Source organism: Pseudophryne corroboree, chromosome 4 (assembly GCF_028390025.1).
Source record: "Pseudophryne corroboree isolate aPseCor3 chromosome 4, aPseCor3.hap2, whole genome shotgun sequence".
Lineage (NCBI taxonomy): Eukaryota > Metazoa > Chordata > Amphibia > Anura > Myobatrachidae > Pseudophryne > Pseudophryne corroboree.
The window spans coordinates 873,464,699-873,479,388 of NC_086447.1; the positions used below are offsets into that span (position 1 = coordinate 873,464,699).

Sequence of the window (14,690 nt, forward strand, 5' to 3'; positions counted from 1 at the left end):
CAATAACATTTTAGAAATTGTTATCGGGTGAAACCCACGCATCATCACACACCTCATTTAATTTCTCAGATTTAGGAAAACTACAGGTAGTTTTTCCTCACCGAACATAATACCCCTTTTTTTGGTGGTACTCGTATTATCAGAAATGTGTAAAACATTTTTCATTGCCTCAATCATGTAATGTGTGGCCCTACTGGAAGTCACATTTGTCTCTTCACCGTCGACACTGGAGTCAGTATCCGTGTCGGCGTCTATATCTGCCATCTGAGGTAACGGGCGCTTTATAGCCCCTGACGGCCTATGAGACGTCTGGACAGGCACAAGCTGAGTAGCCGGCTGTCTCATGTCAACCACTGTCTTTTATACAGAGCTGACACTGTCACGTAATTTCTTCCAACAGGTCATCCACTCAGGTGTCGACCTCCTAGGGGGTGACATCACTATTACAGGCAATCTGCTCCGTCTCCACATCATTTTTCTCCTCATACATGTCGACACAAAAGTACCGACATACAGCACACACACAGGGAATGCTCTGATAGAGGACAGGACCCCACTAGCCCTTTGGGGAGACAGAGGGAGAGTTTGCCAGCACACACCAGAGCGCTATATATATACAGGGATAACCTTATATAAGTGTTTTTCCCCTTATAGCTGCTGTATAGTTAATACTGCGCCTAATTTGTGCCCCCCTCTCTTTTTTAACCCTTTCTGTAGTGTAGTGACTGCAGGGGAGAGCCAGGGAGCTTCCCTCCAACGGAGCTGTGAGGGAAAATGGCGCCAGTGTGCTGAGGAGATAGGCTCCGCCCCCTTATCGGCGGCCTTATCTCCCGTTTTTTTATGTATTTTGGCAGGGGTTAAATGCATCCATATAGCCCAGGAGCTATATGTGATGCATTTTTTGCCATCCAAGGTGTTTATTATTGCGTCTCAGGGCGCCCCCCCCAGCGCCCTGCACCCTCAGTGACCAGAGTGTGAAGTGTGCTGAGAGCAATGGCGCACAGCTGCAGTGCTGTGCGCTACCTTGTTGAAGACAGGACGTCTTCTGCCGCCGATTTTCCGGACCTCTTCTGCCTTCTGGCTCTGTAAGGGGGCCGGCGGCGCGGCTCTGGGACCCATCCAAGCTGGGCCTGTGATCGTCCCTCTGGAGCTAATGTCCAGTAGCCTAAGAAGCCCAATCCACTCTGCACGCAGGTGAGTTCGCTTCTTCTCCCCTTAGTCCCTCGATGCAGTGAGCCTGTTGCCAGCAGGTCTCACTGAAAATAAAAAACCTAAACTAAAACTTTCACTAAGAAGCTCAGGAGAGCCCCTAGTGTGCACCCTTCTCGTTCGGGCACAGAGATCTAACTGAGGCTTGGAGGAGGGTCATAGGGGGAGGAGCCAGTGCACACCAGATAGTCCTAAAGCTTTCTTTAGATGTGCCCAGTCTCCTGCGGAGCCGCTATCCCCATGGTCCTTTCGGAGTCCCCAGCATCCACTAGGACGTTAGAGAAAGTGCACTTGTCTGTAGATTTCTCTCTCTAGATGTCTCCAATCCCTCCACTAGGAAAGCACGGGGCCCATTTATCAACGAGTGATAAACTCCTTGCGTATGATAAATGGTGCTCCAACCAATCAGCTCCCAATTGTCATATTTTAAACAAACAACAGTTAGAGGCTGAACACATGACAGTTGGGAGCTGATTGGCTGGAGCAAAATGTATCACACGCAACAAGTTTTATCACTCATTGATAAATGAGCCCCTAAGTATGATAACTATCTCTCCATGGAGGAGCTATATGAAATCATCGAGAGACGGTGGGACGGGGGAGGGAAGTCGAGTTCTAATGTAGGACGAGTACAGCAAGGGAACGTTGGCGCAACTGCCAACACATGCACGTCGGACACATGTCCTGTATGCCAACATTCACGCCCTTTCATCATTGTTTGGATATACAGTATATTATGTCTTTGTGTATTTTAGCATTATGTTTGTACACCTGGGGGGAAATTTACTAAGATGGGAGTTCTATTTAAGATGGGATGTTGCCCATAGCAACCAATCAGATTCTACTTCTCATTTATTTAGCACCTTCTAGAAGATAATACCTGGAATCTGATTGGTTGCTATGAGCAACATCCCATCTTAAATAGAACTCTCATCTTAGTAAATTTACCCCCAGACGGGGAGATGTTTCTGCTGTATTAGGCAGGTGTTTGATGTTTTATTGATGCGTATTGTGCATGCAAAAAATAATGTTAAGAACAAGGGGGGGTCATTCCGAGTTGATCGCTCGCTAGCAACTTTTTGCAGCGCTGCGATCAGATAGGCGCCGCCTATGGGGGAGTGTATTTTCACTTTGCAAGTGTGCGAACACTTTTGCAGCCGACGGCACAAAAAAGTTTGTTGCAGTTTCTGAGTAGCTCTGGACTTTGTCAGCCGCTGCGATCACTTCAGACTTTTTGGTCCCGGAATTGACGTCACACACCCGCCCTGCAAACGCTTAGACACGCCTGCGTTTTTCCAAACACTCCCAGAAAACGGTCAGTTGACACCCACAAACGCCCTCTTTCTGTCAATCACCTTGCGATCGGCTGTGCGCACGGATTCTTCGTTAAATCCATTGGCCAGCACCCATCCTCTTTGTACCCTTACGACGTGCCTGTGCATTGCGGAGCATACGCATGCGCAGTTTTGCTGAGTTTTAACCTGATCGCAACGCTGCAAAAAGTTGCTAGAGAGCGATCAACTTGGAATGACCCCCAAAGTTGGAAGCGAACGTCTCTTTTACAATAAGTTATGGCCACTATGTATCAGCAGCCTTGGTAACTTGTCGCCTATATTAAGGGAGATTAAATACAAAACATAGATCGGGAGCCAAGTAACACGTCCAGAGCTTATTTTTGATCAATGACTTCTATTTTGGAGCAAGGTGAATACACTGCAGACCATAAATACTCTAAACGTCCTCACTGCCTCTTACCTTCTCCTCCATAGCCCTCAGGATGGCGTCTGCCTGTTGCCACAACGTTGCAGCTTCCAGAGCCAGCTGCAGACTCTGATGATGCTCTTCTAGAGAGGTCTGCAGTCTCAGCCACCTGCAGACATGTCACAGGGATTCTTACTGATAACGTTCAGGTGAAAAGACACAACCAGAATAGTAACCGGCTCTTCCCCTGTCTCAGATCACATGACGCTGGGGATGGTTGTGTTCTCCAGAGAACCTAACGGCCATTCAATAAAAAGCCAAATCATCACTATAGGTCTAATTCAGACCTGATCGAAGCAGCAAATTTGTTAACTAATGGGCAAAACCATGTGCACTGCAGGGGGGGGAGGGGTAGTTGTAACATGTGCAGAGAGAGTTAGATTTGGGTGGGGTGTGTTCAAACTGAAATCTAAATTGCAGTGTAAAAATAAAGCAGCCAGTATTTACCCTTCACAGAAACAAAATAACCCACCCAAATCTAACTCTCTCTCTGCACATGTTACATCTGCCCCCCCTGCAGTGCACATGGTTTTGCCCAACTGCTAACAAATTTGCTGCTGCGATCAGATCTGAATTAGGCCCCATGTCCTCCCCACATAGGAGCCAGCGCTGACTCCGGTACATTAGTTTCATGGGGTGACGACAGAGCTTGTGCGCTGGCATGCAGCATCTGTCATACACTGATTACACTGGCTGTCTCCCCATCAGACCCCCTCCTCACATCCTATTGAGGTGCTTCCTCCTGTTGGAGGTCCCTTTGCTCTCTGCCCGTCCTTGTTTCTCCAGCTTCTGGGCCAGGCCATTGATGTTTTCCTGAAGGTTGCGGTAATACAGCTGATCCTGGAAGATAAATGCAGATATTAAAATCCATATCTGATTATTACTATGGACCTTTCTCTGCTGGGGTATGCTCAGACACTATGACCCAGATTTATCAAACGAGAGTGAGAGTGATAAATTGCACGGTGATAAAGCACCAGCCAATCGGCTCCAAACTGCCATGTCACAGGCTGTGTCTGAAAAAATGACAGTTAGGAGCTGATTGGTTGGTACTTTATCACTGTGCAATGCATCACTCTCCAAGGCTTGATACATCTGGGCCTATGACTTATCCACTGAGTCTGCAGAAATAAAAATAAATGTCAGGACAATTCTAGAGCCAGGACCCACCCATATGTTCTGTGCTGGTCCCAATGTCCATGCCGGACCAGTATTATTCTGAATAATGCCCCCTAGTGGTTTGTTACATAGTCAACTTTGGGGGACGTTTACTAAGCCTTGGACGGAGATAAAGGGGACAGAGATAAATTACTAGCCAATCAGCATCTAACTGTCATGTTACAGGCAATATGTGTGTTTGAAAAATGACAGGAGCTGATTGGGTGATACTTTATCTCCATTCAAGGCTTAGTAAATAGACACTTAATTCCCACCCAAGATGGTACATCAGTATGGAAGGTAAAGTGAACTAATCACAGAAAACTGCCCCAATGCCTCGACCCCTCCATCCCCCCCTTTAACACAGGTGAAGGTAGGTATGGTAACAGGGGTTAAGGTGACTGAATGGTCGGCTGACAAGGGCTCAAACAACAGGGGGACTATTTCACACTGTCAAGTTCCTGTTTTGACGTCAGAAACCCGCCCAGCGTTCACCCAGCCACGTTTTTCCTGGCACGCCTGCGTTTTTCGGAAGACTCCATGAAAATGGTCAGTTGACACCCAGAAACGCCCACTTCATGTCAATCACTCTGCGGCCAGCAGTGCGACTGCAAAGCGTCGCGCGTGCGCATTGTGCCGCATACGCATGCGCAGAAGTGCCATGTTTTTGCCTCATCGCTGCATAGCGAACAAACGCAACTAGCGATCAACTCGGAATGACCACCAACATACAGATAGCCAATCAGAATCAGCCACACAGTGCTGCTGTTGTCACTATCATCACACTAAAGACCACAACTAATGATGCTGTATCTCCAGGGGGCATCCACCAGTTATTTGAGCACGCTCTTACTCTACTGAACTTAGAATTGCCCTTCTCCGCTCCGCCTCTCAATGTGTAGTGACATAAAAAAAATCGAAGGACAAATCTAGATATGCGCCACTAGATTCTAATCTGACGTACGTCCAACTCTAAACGAGGCCCTAAGGGAGCAGCTTGTTGTGGAGTCACCTGTTTTAGATCCAAGATTCGACGAGTTAATTGCATTTTGTCAAAATTCTCATCCAGGAGAACGCTGAGTGGGGGGTTCTCTTCCTGAGGAGACAAAGACAGAAAATCAGACACCAACAAGGCGACGAAAGTAAATACCAAGAAAGTGTTACACATAAGCAGCACTTTGATGTGAGAGAAACTGGTTACATTCATGGAGCTGCAGCAGCTGGAGAGACTGTAAGAATTGCGATCGCATCGCTGAGTCTGAAATTAGGGTTGACCTCCTGCATACGCAGCCTAGCAGTCAGACCGTCAACATTTTTGTGTTCACACCCACGCAACGCCGCGTTGCAACCCCACGAATGCCTCTGCCTGACAATCAGACAGAGGCGTTCGCATTTCCCGGGCCATATAAACGCAGAATGGGCCCTGCGCCCTAATAATCGGCCAAATGTTGCAATGCAGTAGCGATGCAAGCTGAATAAATCCCTGTGTTACCATTTCCAGCGCACAAGGAGCGGCGTCGTTTCCAGCATAACTGCACGGATTGCAAGCTCCCGTTCACAGCCTGGTCAGCGATATATATGTCTGTGTCTGTCTGTTTGCCCTGGTTATGTTGCACCTTCGCCGAACCTTTTTTGACAATGAGTATGGCTGGAAACCTCTTTGTTAATGTGCCAAATTGTCCACCTGACGCAGAATGAGGACCCTCCCCCCCACACCCACACACAGTACTACCTGATGTCCTGGTTCCATATGATGGGCCCCTGGCAGCTCTTACCTTCTCTCTCATCCATATCTCCAGCTCATCTGCTTTCTTATTGAACTCAAGCAAAGCTTTAGCTCCACCGGCCGCTCTGTTCTGATTGGTGGCTGTTAGTTTCAGCAGCTGCCATTGGTCCTTCAGCGCCTGGAGCTGTGTGCGGATAGAAGCGGCATTGGAGGTCTGACTCCTGGAGAGGCGTTCTCCCATCTGCACTGAGGAACATCAAATAGTGAGAGCGAGTAGGGTCCTATCCATCGCCTGGTAACCACCACATGGGGACGAGTGCTCTGGATACCAGGAATGACCTGCCACTGAGTGCTGTACTCAATACACTGTCTCAGTCATTTACTCAGAGCAGTGTCCGTACAGCAAGTCCCGTGGTAGGAAACGTGGTCAGAGTTATTTTATCACACTGGAGAAACAACGATTCACAGTAACAGTTTTATATTATGTTTTTGCTGTGACTCTAAAATGATCCAGTAATTAGTAACAAGGAGAGAGAATCTTATGATAACGCTGCGACTAGAGACTAAAGTGTTAGCTCTATGGTTCTATGTAAACAATCATTGGGCGGTATCATGTCTGCACCTGGCTCAGCTTCATGATTGTGCTCTCAAAGTCGGAAATGTCCCCCTGTATAGACAGCGCCCTGCGGTCCCAGTCCTGCAGGGGGAAGATATCACACTGGTCACTCAGGTCCTGGAGTTTTCCACGGACCCAGATCTCTGCCTGCAGAAGACAAAGTGTCAGAATGTGAGCACACAGCAACCTCACTTACACACTGGATCAGGTCATTATAACTTTACTGACATACAGGATCCCATCATTACCTCCTTACTGACACAAAGCCACCTCACTTACACACTGGATCAGGTCATTATAACTTTACTGACATACAGGATCCCATCATTACCTCCTTGCTGACACACAGCATCCTCACTTACACACTGGATCAGGTCATTATAACTTTACTGACATACTGGATCCCATCATTACTTCCTTACTGACACACAGCAACCTCACTTGCACACTGGATCAGGTCATTATAACTTTACTGACATACAGGATCCCATCATTACCTCCTTACTGACACACAGCAACCTCACTTACACACTGGATCAGGTCATTATAACTTTACTGACATACAGGATCCCATCATTACCTCCTTGCTGACACACAGAATCCTCACTTACACACTGGATCAGGTCATTATAACTTTACTGACATACAGGATCCCATCATTACCTCCTTACTGACACACAGCGTCCTCACTTACACACTGGTTCAGGTCATTATACCTTTACTGACATACAGGATCCCATCATTACCTCCTTACTGACACGCAGCATCCTCACTTACACACTGGATCAGGTCATTATACCTTTACTGACATACAGGATCCCATCATTACCTCCTTACTGACACAAAGCCACCTCACTTACACACTGGATCAGGTCATTATAACTTTACTGACATACAGGATCCCATCATTACCTCCTTGCTGACACACAGCATCCTCACTTACACACTGGATCAGGTCATTATACCTTTACTGACATACAGGATCCCATCATTACCTCCTTACTGACACACAGCATCCTCACTTACACACTGGATCAGGTCATTATACCTTTACTGACATACAGGATCCCATCATTACCTCCTTACTGACACGCAGCATCCTCACTTACACACTGGATCAGGTCATTATACCTTTACTGACATACAGGATCCCATCATTACCTCCTTACTGACACGCAGCATCCTCACTTACACACTGGATCAGGTCATTATACCTTTACTGACATACAGGATCCCATCATTACCTCCTTACTGACACACAGCAACCTCACTTACACACTGGATCAGGTCATTATAACTTTACTGACATACAGGATCCAATCATTACCTCCTTACTGACACACAGCATCCTCACTTACACACTGGATCAGGTCATTATAACTTTACTGACATACAGGATCCCATCATTACCTCCTTACTGACACACAGCATCCTCACTTACACACTGGATCAGGTCATTATAACTTTACTGACATACAGGATCCCATCATTACCTCCTTACTGACACACAGCATCCTCACTTACACACTGGATCAGGTCATTATACCTTTACTGACATACAGGATCCAATCATTACCTCCTTACTGACACACAGCATCCTCACTTACACACTGGATCAGGTCATTATAACTTTACTGACATACAGGATCCAATCATTACCTCCTTACTGACACAAAGCCACCTCACTTACACACTGGATCAGGTCATTATAACTTTACTGACATACAGGATCCCATCATTACCTCCTTGCTGACACACAGCATCCTCACTTACACACTGGATCAGGTCATTATAACTTTACTGACATACAGGATCCCATCATTACCTCCTTACTGACACACAGCATCCTCACTTACACACTGGTTCAGGTCATTATACCTTTACTGACATACAGGATCCCATCATTACCTCCTTACTGACACACAGCATCCTCACTTACACACTGGATCAGGTCATTATACCTTTACTGACATACAGGATCCCATCATTACCTCCTTACTGACACACAGCATCCTCACTTACACACTGGATCAGGTCATTATAACTTTACTGACATACAGGATCCAATCATTACCTCCTTACTGACACACAGCATCCTCACTTACACACTGGATCAGGTCATTATAACTTTACTGACATACAGGATCCCATCATTACCGCCTTACTGACACACATCATCCTCACTTACACACTGGATCAAGTCATTATAACTTTACTGACATACAGGATCCCATCATTACCTCCTTACTGACACACAGCATCCTCACTTACACACTGGATCAGGTCATTATAACTTTACTGACATACAGGATCCCATCATTACCTCCTTACTGACACAAAGCCACCTCACTTACACACTGGATCAGGTCATTATAACTTTACTGACATACAGGATCCAATCATTACCTCCTTACTGACACACAGCAACCTCACTTACACACTGGATCAGGTCATTATAACTTTACTGACATACAGGATCCCATCATTACCTCCTTACTGACACACAGCAACCTCACTTACACACTGGATCAGGTCATTATAACTTTACTGACATACAGGATCCCATCATTACCTCCTTACTGACACACAGCATCCTCACTTACACACTGGATCAGGTCATTATACCTTTACTGACATACAGGATCCAATCATTACCTCCTTACTGACACACAGCATCCTCACTTACACACTGGATCAGGTCATTATAACTTTACTGACATACAGGATCCAATCATTACCTCCTTACTGACACAAAGCCACCTCACTTACACACTGGATCAGGTCATTATAACTTTACTGACATACAGGATCCCATCATTACCTCCTTGCTGACACACAGCATCCTCACTTACACACTGGATCAGGTCATTATACCTTTACTGACATACAGGATCCCATCATTACCTCCTTACTGACACACAGCATCCTCACTTACACACTGGTTCAGGTCATTATACCTTTACTGACATACAGGATCCCATCATTACCTCCTTACTGACACACAGCATCCTCACTTACACACTGGATCAGGTCATTATACCTTTACTGACATACAGGATCCCATCATTACCTCCTTACTGACACACAGCATCCTCACTTACACACTGGATCAGGTCATTATAACTTTACTGACATACAGGATCCAATCATTACCTCCTTACTGACACACAGCATCCTCACTTACACACTGGATCAGGTCATTATAACTTTACTGACATACAGGATCCCATCATTACCGCCTTACTGACACACATCATCCTCACTTACACACTGGATCAAGTCATTATAACTTTACTGACATACAGGATCCCATCATTACCTCCTTACTGACACACAGCATCCTCACTTACACACTGGATCAGGTCATTATAACTTTACTGACATACAGGATCCCATCATTACCTCCTTACTGACACAAAGCCACCTCACTTACACACTGGATCAGGTCATTATAACTTTACTGACATACAGGATCCAATCATTACCTCCTTACTGACACACAGCATCCTCACTTACACACTGGATCAGGTCATTATAACTTTACTGACATACAGGATCCAATCATTACCTCCTTACTGACACACAGCAACCTCACTTACACACTGGATCAGGTCATTATAACTTTACTGACATACAGGATCCCATCATTACCTCCTTACTGACACACAGCAACCTCACTTACACACTGGATCAGGTCATTATAACTTTACTGACATACAGGATCCCATCATTACCTCCTTACTGACACGCAGCATCCTCACTTACACACTGGATCAGGTCATTATACCTTTACTGACATACAGGATCCCATCATTACCTCCTTACTGACACGCAGCATCCTCACTTACACACTGGATCAGGTCATTATAACTTTACTGACATACAGGATCCAATCATTACCTCCTTACTGACACACAGCAACCTCACTTACACACTGGATCAGGTCATTATAACTTTACTGACATACAGGATCCCATCATTACCTCCTTACTGACACGCAGCATCCTCACTTACACACTGGATCAGGTCATTATACCTTTACTGACATACAGGATCCCATCATTACCTCCTTACTGACACGCAGCATCCTCACTTACACACTGGATCAGGTCATTATACCTTTACTGACATACAGGATCCAATCATTACCTCCTTACTGACACACAGCAACCTCACTTACACACTGGATCAGGTCATTATAACTTTACTGACATACAGGATCCAATCATTACCTCCTTACTGACACACAGCATCCTCACTTACACACTGGATCAGGTCATTATAACTTTACTGACATACAGGATCCCATCATTACCTCCTTACTGACACACAGCATCCTCACTTACACACTGGATCAGGTCATTATACCTTTACTGACATACAGGATCCAATCATTACCTCCTTACTGACACACAGCATCCTCACTTACACACTGGATCAGATCATTATAACTTTACTGTCATACAGGATCCAATCATTACCTCCTTACTGACACAAAGCCACCTCACTTACACACTGGATCAGGTCATTATAACTTTACTGACATACAGGATCCCATCATTACCTCCTTGCTGACACACAGCAACCTCACTTACACACTGGATCAGGTCATTATACCTTTACTGACATACAGGATCCCATCATTACCTCCTTACTGACACACAGCATCCTCACTTACACACTGGATCAGGTCATTATACCTTTACTGACATACAGGATCCCATCATTACCTCCTTACTGACACGCAGCATCCTCACTTACACACTGGATCAGGTCATTATACCTTTACTGACATACAGGATCCCATCATTACCTCCTTACTGACACGCAGCATCCTCACTTACACACTGGATCAGGTCATTATACCTTTACTGACATACAGGATCCAATCATTACCTCCTTACTGACACACAACATCCTCACTTACACACTGGATCAGGTCATTATACCTTTACTGACATACAGGATCCAATCATTACCTCCTTACTGACACACAGCATCCTCACTTACACACTGGATCAGGTCATTATAACTTTACTGACATACAGGATCCAATCATTACCTCCTTACTGACACACAGCATCCTCACTTACACACTGGATCAGGTCATTATAACTTTACTGACATACAGGATCCCATCATTACCGCCTTACTGACACACAGCATCCTCACTTACACACTGGATCAGGTCATTATAACTTTACTGACATACAGGATCCCATCATTACCGCCTTACTGACACACATCATCCTCACTTACACACTGGATCAAGTCATTATAACTTTACTGACATACAGGATCCCATCATTACCTCCTTACTGACACACAGCAACCTCACTTACACACTGGATCAGGTCATTATAACTTTACTGACATACAGGATCCCATCATTACCTCCTTACTGACACAAAGCCACCTCACTTACACACTGGATCAGGTCATTATAACTTTACTGACATACAGGATCCAATCATTACCTCCTTACTGACACACAGCATCCTCACTTACACACTGGATCAGGTCATTATAACTTTACTGACATACAGGATCCAATCATTACCTCCTTACTGACACACAGCAACCTCACTTACACACTGGATCAGGTCATTATAACTTTACTGTCATACAGGATCCAATCATTACCTCCTTACTGACACACAGCATCCTCACTTACACACTGGATCAGGTCATTATAACTTTACTGACATATAGGATCCAATCATTACCTCCTTACTGACACACAGCATCCTCACTTACACACTGGATCAGGTCATTATAACTTTACTGACATACAGGATCCAAACATTACCTCCTTACTGACACACAGCATCCTCACTTACACACTGGATCAGGTCATTATAACTTTACGGACATACAGGATCCCATCATTACCGTCTTACTGACACACAGCATCCTCACTTACACACTGGATCAGGTCATTATAACTTTACTGACATACAGGATCCCATCATTACCGCCTTACTGACACACATCATCCTCACTTACACACTGGATCAAGTCATTATAACTTTACTGACATACAGGATCCCATCATTACCTCCTTACTGACACACAGCATCCTCACTTACACACTGGATCAGGTCATTATAACTTTACTGACATACAGGATCCCATCATTACCTCCTTACTGACACAAAGCCACCTCACTTACACACTGGATCAGGTCATTATAACTTTACTGACATACAGGATCCAATCATTACCGCCTTACTGACACACAGCATCCTCACTTACACACTGGATCAGGTCATTATAACTTTACTGACATACAGGATCCCATCATTACCGCCTTACTGACACACATCATCCTCACTTACACACTGGATCAAGTCATTATAACTTTACTGACATACAGGATCCCATCATTACCTCCTTACTGACACACAGCAACCTCACTTACACACTGGATCAGGTCATTATAACTTTACTGACATACAGGATCCCATCATTACCTCCTTACTGACACAAAGCCACCTCACTTACACACTGGATCAGGTCATTATAACTTTACTGACATACAGGATCCAATCATTACCTCCTTACTGACACACAGCATCCTCACTTACACACTGGATCAGGTCATTATAACTTTACTGACATACAGGATCCAATCATTACCTCCTTACTGACACACAGCAACCTCACTTACACACTGGATCAGGTCATTATAACTTTACTGTCATACAGGATCCAATCATTACCTCCTTACTGACACACAGCATCCTCACTTACACACTGGATCAGGTCATTATAACTTTACTGACATACAGGATCCAATCATTACCTCCTTACTGACACACAGCATCCTCACTTACACACTGGATCAGGTCATTATAACTTTACTGACATACAGGATCCAATCATTACCTCCTTACTGACACACAGCATCCTCACTTACACACTGGATCAGGTCATTATAACTTTACGGACATACAGGATCCCATCATTACCGCCTTACTGACACACAGCATCCTCACTTACACACTGGATCAGGTCATTATAACTTTACTGACATACAGGATCCCATCATTACCGCCTTACTGACACACATCATCCTCACTTACACACTGGATCAAGTCATTATAACTTTACTGACATACAGGATCCCATCATTACCTCCTTACTGACACACAGCATCCTCACTTACACACTGGATCAGGTCATTATAACTTTACTGACATACAGGATCCCATCATTACCTCCTTACTGACACAAAGCCACCTCACTTACACACTGGATCAGGTCATTATAACTTTACTGACATACAGGATCCAATCATTACCTCCTTACTGACACACAGCATCCTCACTTACACACTGGATCAAGTCATTATAACTTTACTGACATACAGGATCCCATCATTACCTCCTTACTGACACACTGCATCCACACTTACACACTAGATCAAGGGCCGAATTCAGACCCGATCGTAAATGTGCTAAATTTACCACATCTACGATCAGTTTCACAGACTTGTGGGGGGACACCCAGCACAGGGCGAGTTCACTGCGCATATCTGCCCCCCCCCCCCCCCCACACACACACAGGTACAAAAGCATCACATGGCGGCAATGCTTTTATACCTGAGGGTAGCTCCCTACCAGCGCAGCTCCTGCGTCCTGGCAGGGAGCTACTCGTCGCTTCCTGGGTCACAGCATCTGCGTGTGACATCACGCAGCCGCGGCGGCCCGGCCCCCGCACTGTCCGGGCATGCCTGCGTTGCCCGCACCGTGCCCCCAAACGCCAACGGCCCACCACCTCCCGCCCAGCAACCTCCTCTGCCTGTCAATCAGGCAGAGGCGATCGCTGGGCAGAGATGTCGATCGCATCTCTGGCATGCGCCGGCGCATACGCAGTTCAGACCTGATCGCACGCTGTGCGAAAACGTACAGCAGCGATCAGGTCTGAATTAGGTCCCAACTCATTATGATTTTACTGACATACAAGATCCAATCTTTGCCTCCATACTGACATACAGCATCCTCACTGATGCACATCATAATAATCTTACTGACATAACATGATACACTCTTTAGCTCCTTACTGACATGCACAGCATCCGCTCGATACCTCCTCACAAACACATAAGATCAACAAGATCCCCTCAATACCTTACTGACAGACGTAACGTACTCGTCATTCGATACATTCTGTCTGATACACAGCTTCCACTTGTTACTGACACACAAACAGGATCCA

General features: G+C 45.4%; 1 protein-coding gene across 3 annotated transcripts in view; it reads right to left on the reverse strand.

Moving 5' to 3' along the window:
• The window catches only part of LOC134910596 (spectrin beta chain, non-erythrocytic 5-like), a 188,481-nt gene that overhangs the window by 84,194 nt on the left and 89,597 nt on the right, over nt 1-14,690 (reverse strand). For all 3 annotated transcript variants that reach the window (XM_063918821.1, XM_063918820.1, XM_063918819.1), the window contains exons 5-9: nt 6,477-6,617; nt 5,904-6,095; nt 5,141-5,224; nt 3,692-3,810; nt 2,965-3,079 (exon numbers count right to left, since the gene is read on the reverse strand). In XM_063918821.1, the coding sequence (XP_063774891.1) occupies nt 2,965-3,079; nt 3,692-3,810; nt 5,141-5,224; nt 5,904-6,095; nt 6,477-6,617 (651 nt within the window). The remainder of the gene's footprint in view (nt 1-2,964; nt 3,080-3,691; nt 3,811-5,140; nt 5,225-5,903; nt 6,096-6,476; nt 6,618-14,690) is intronic.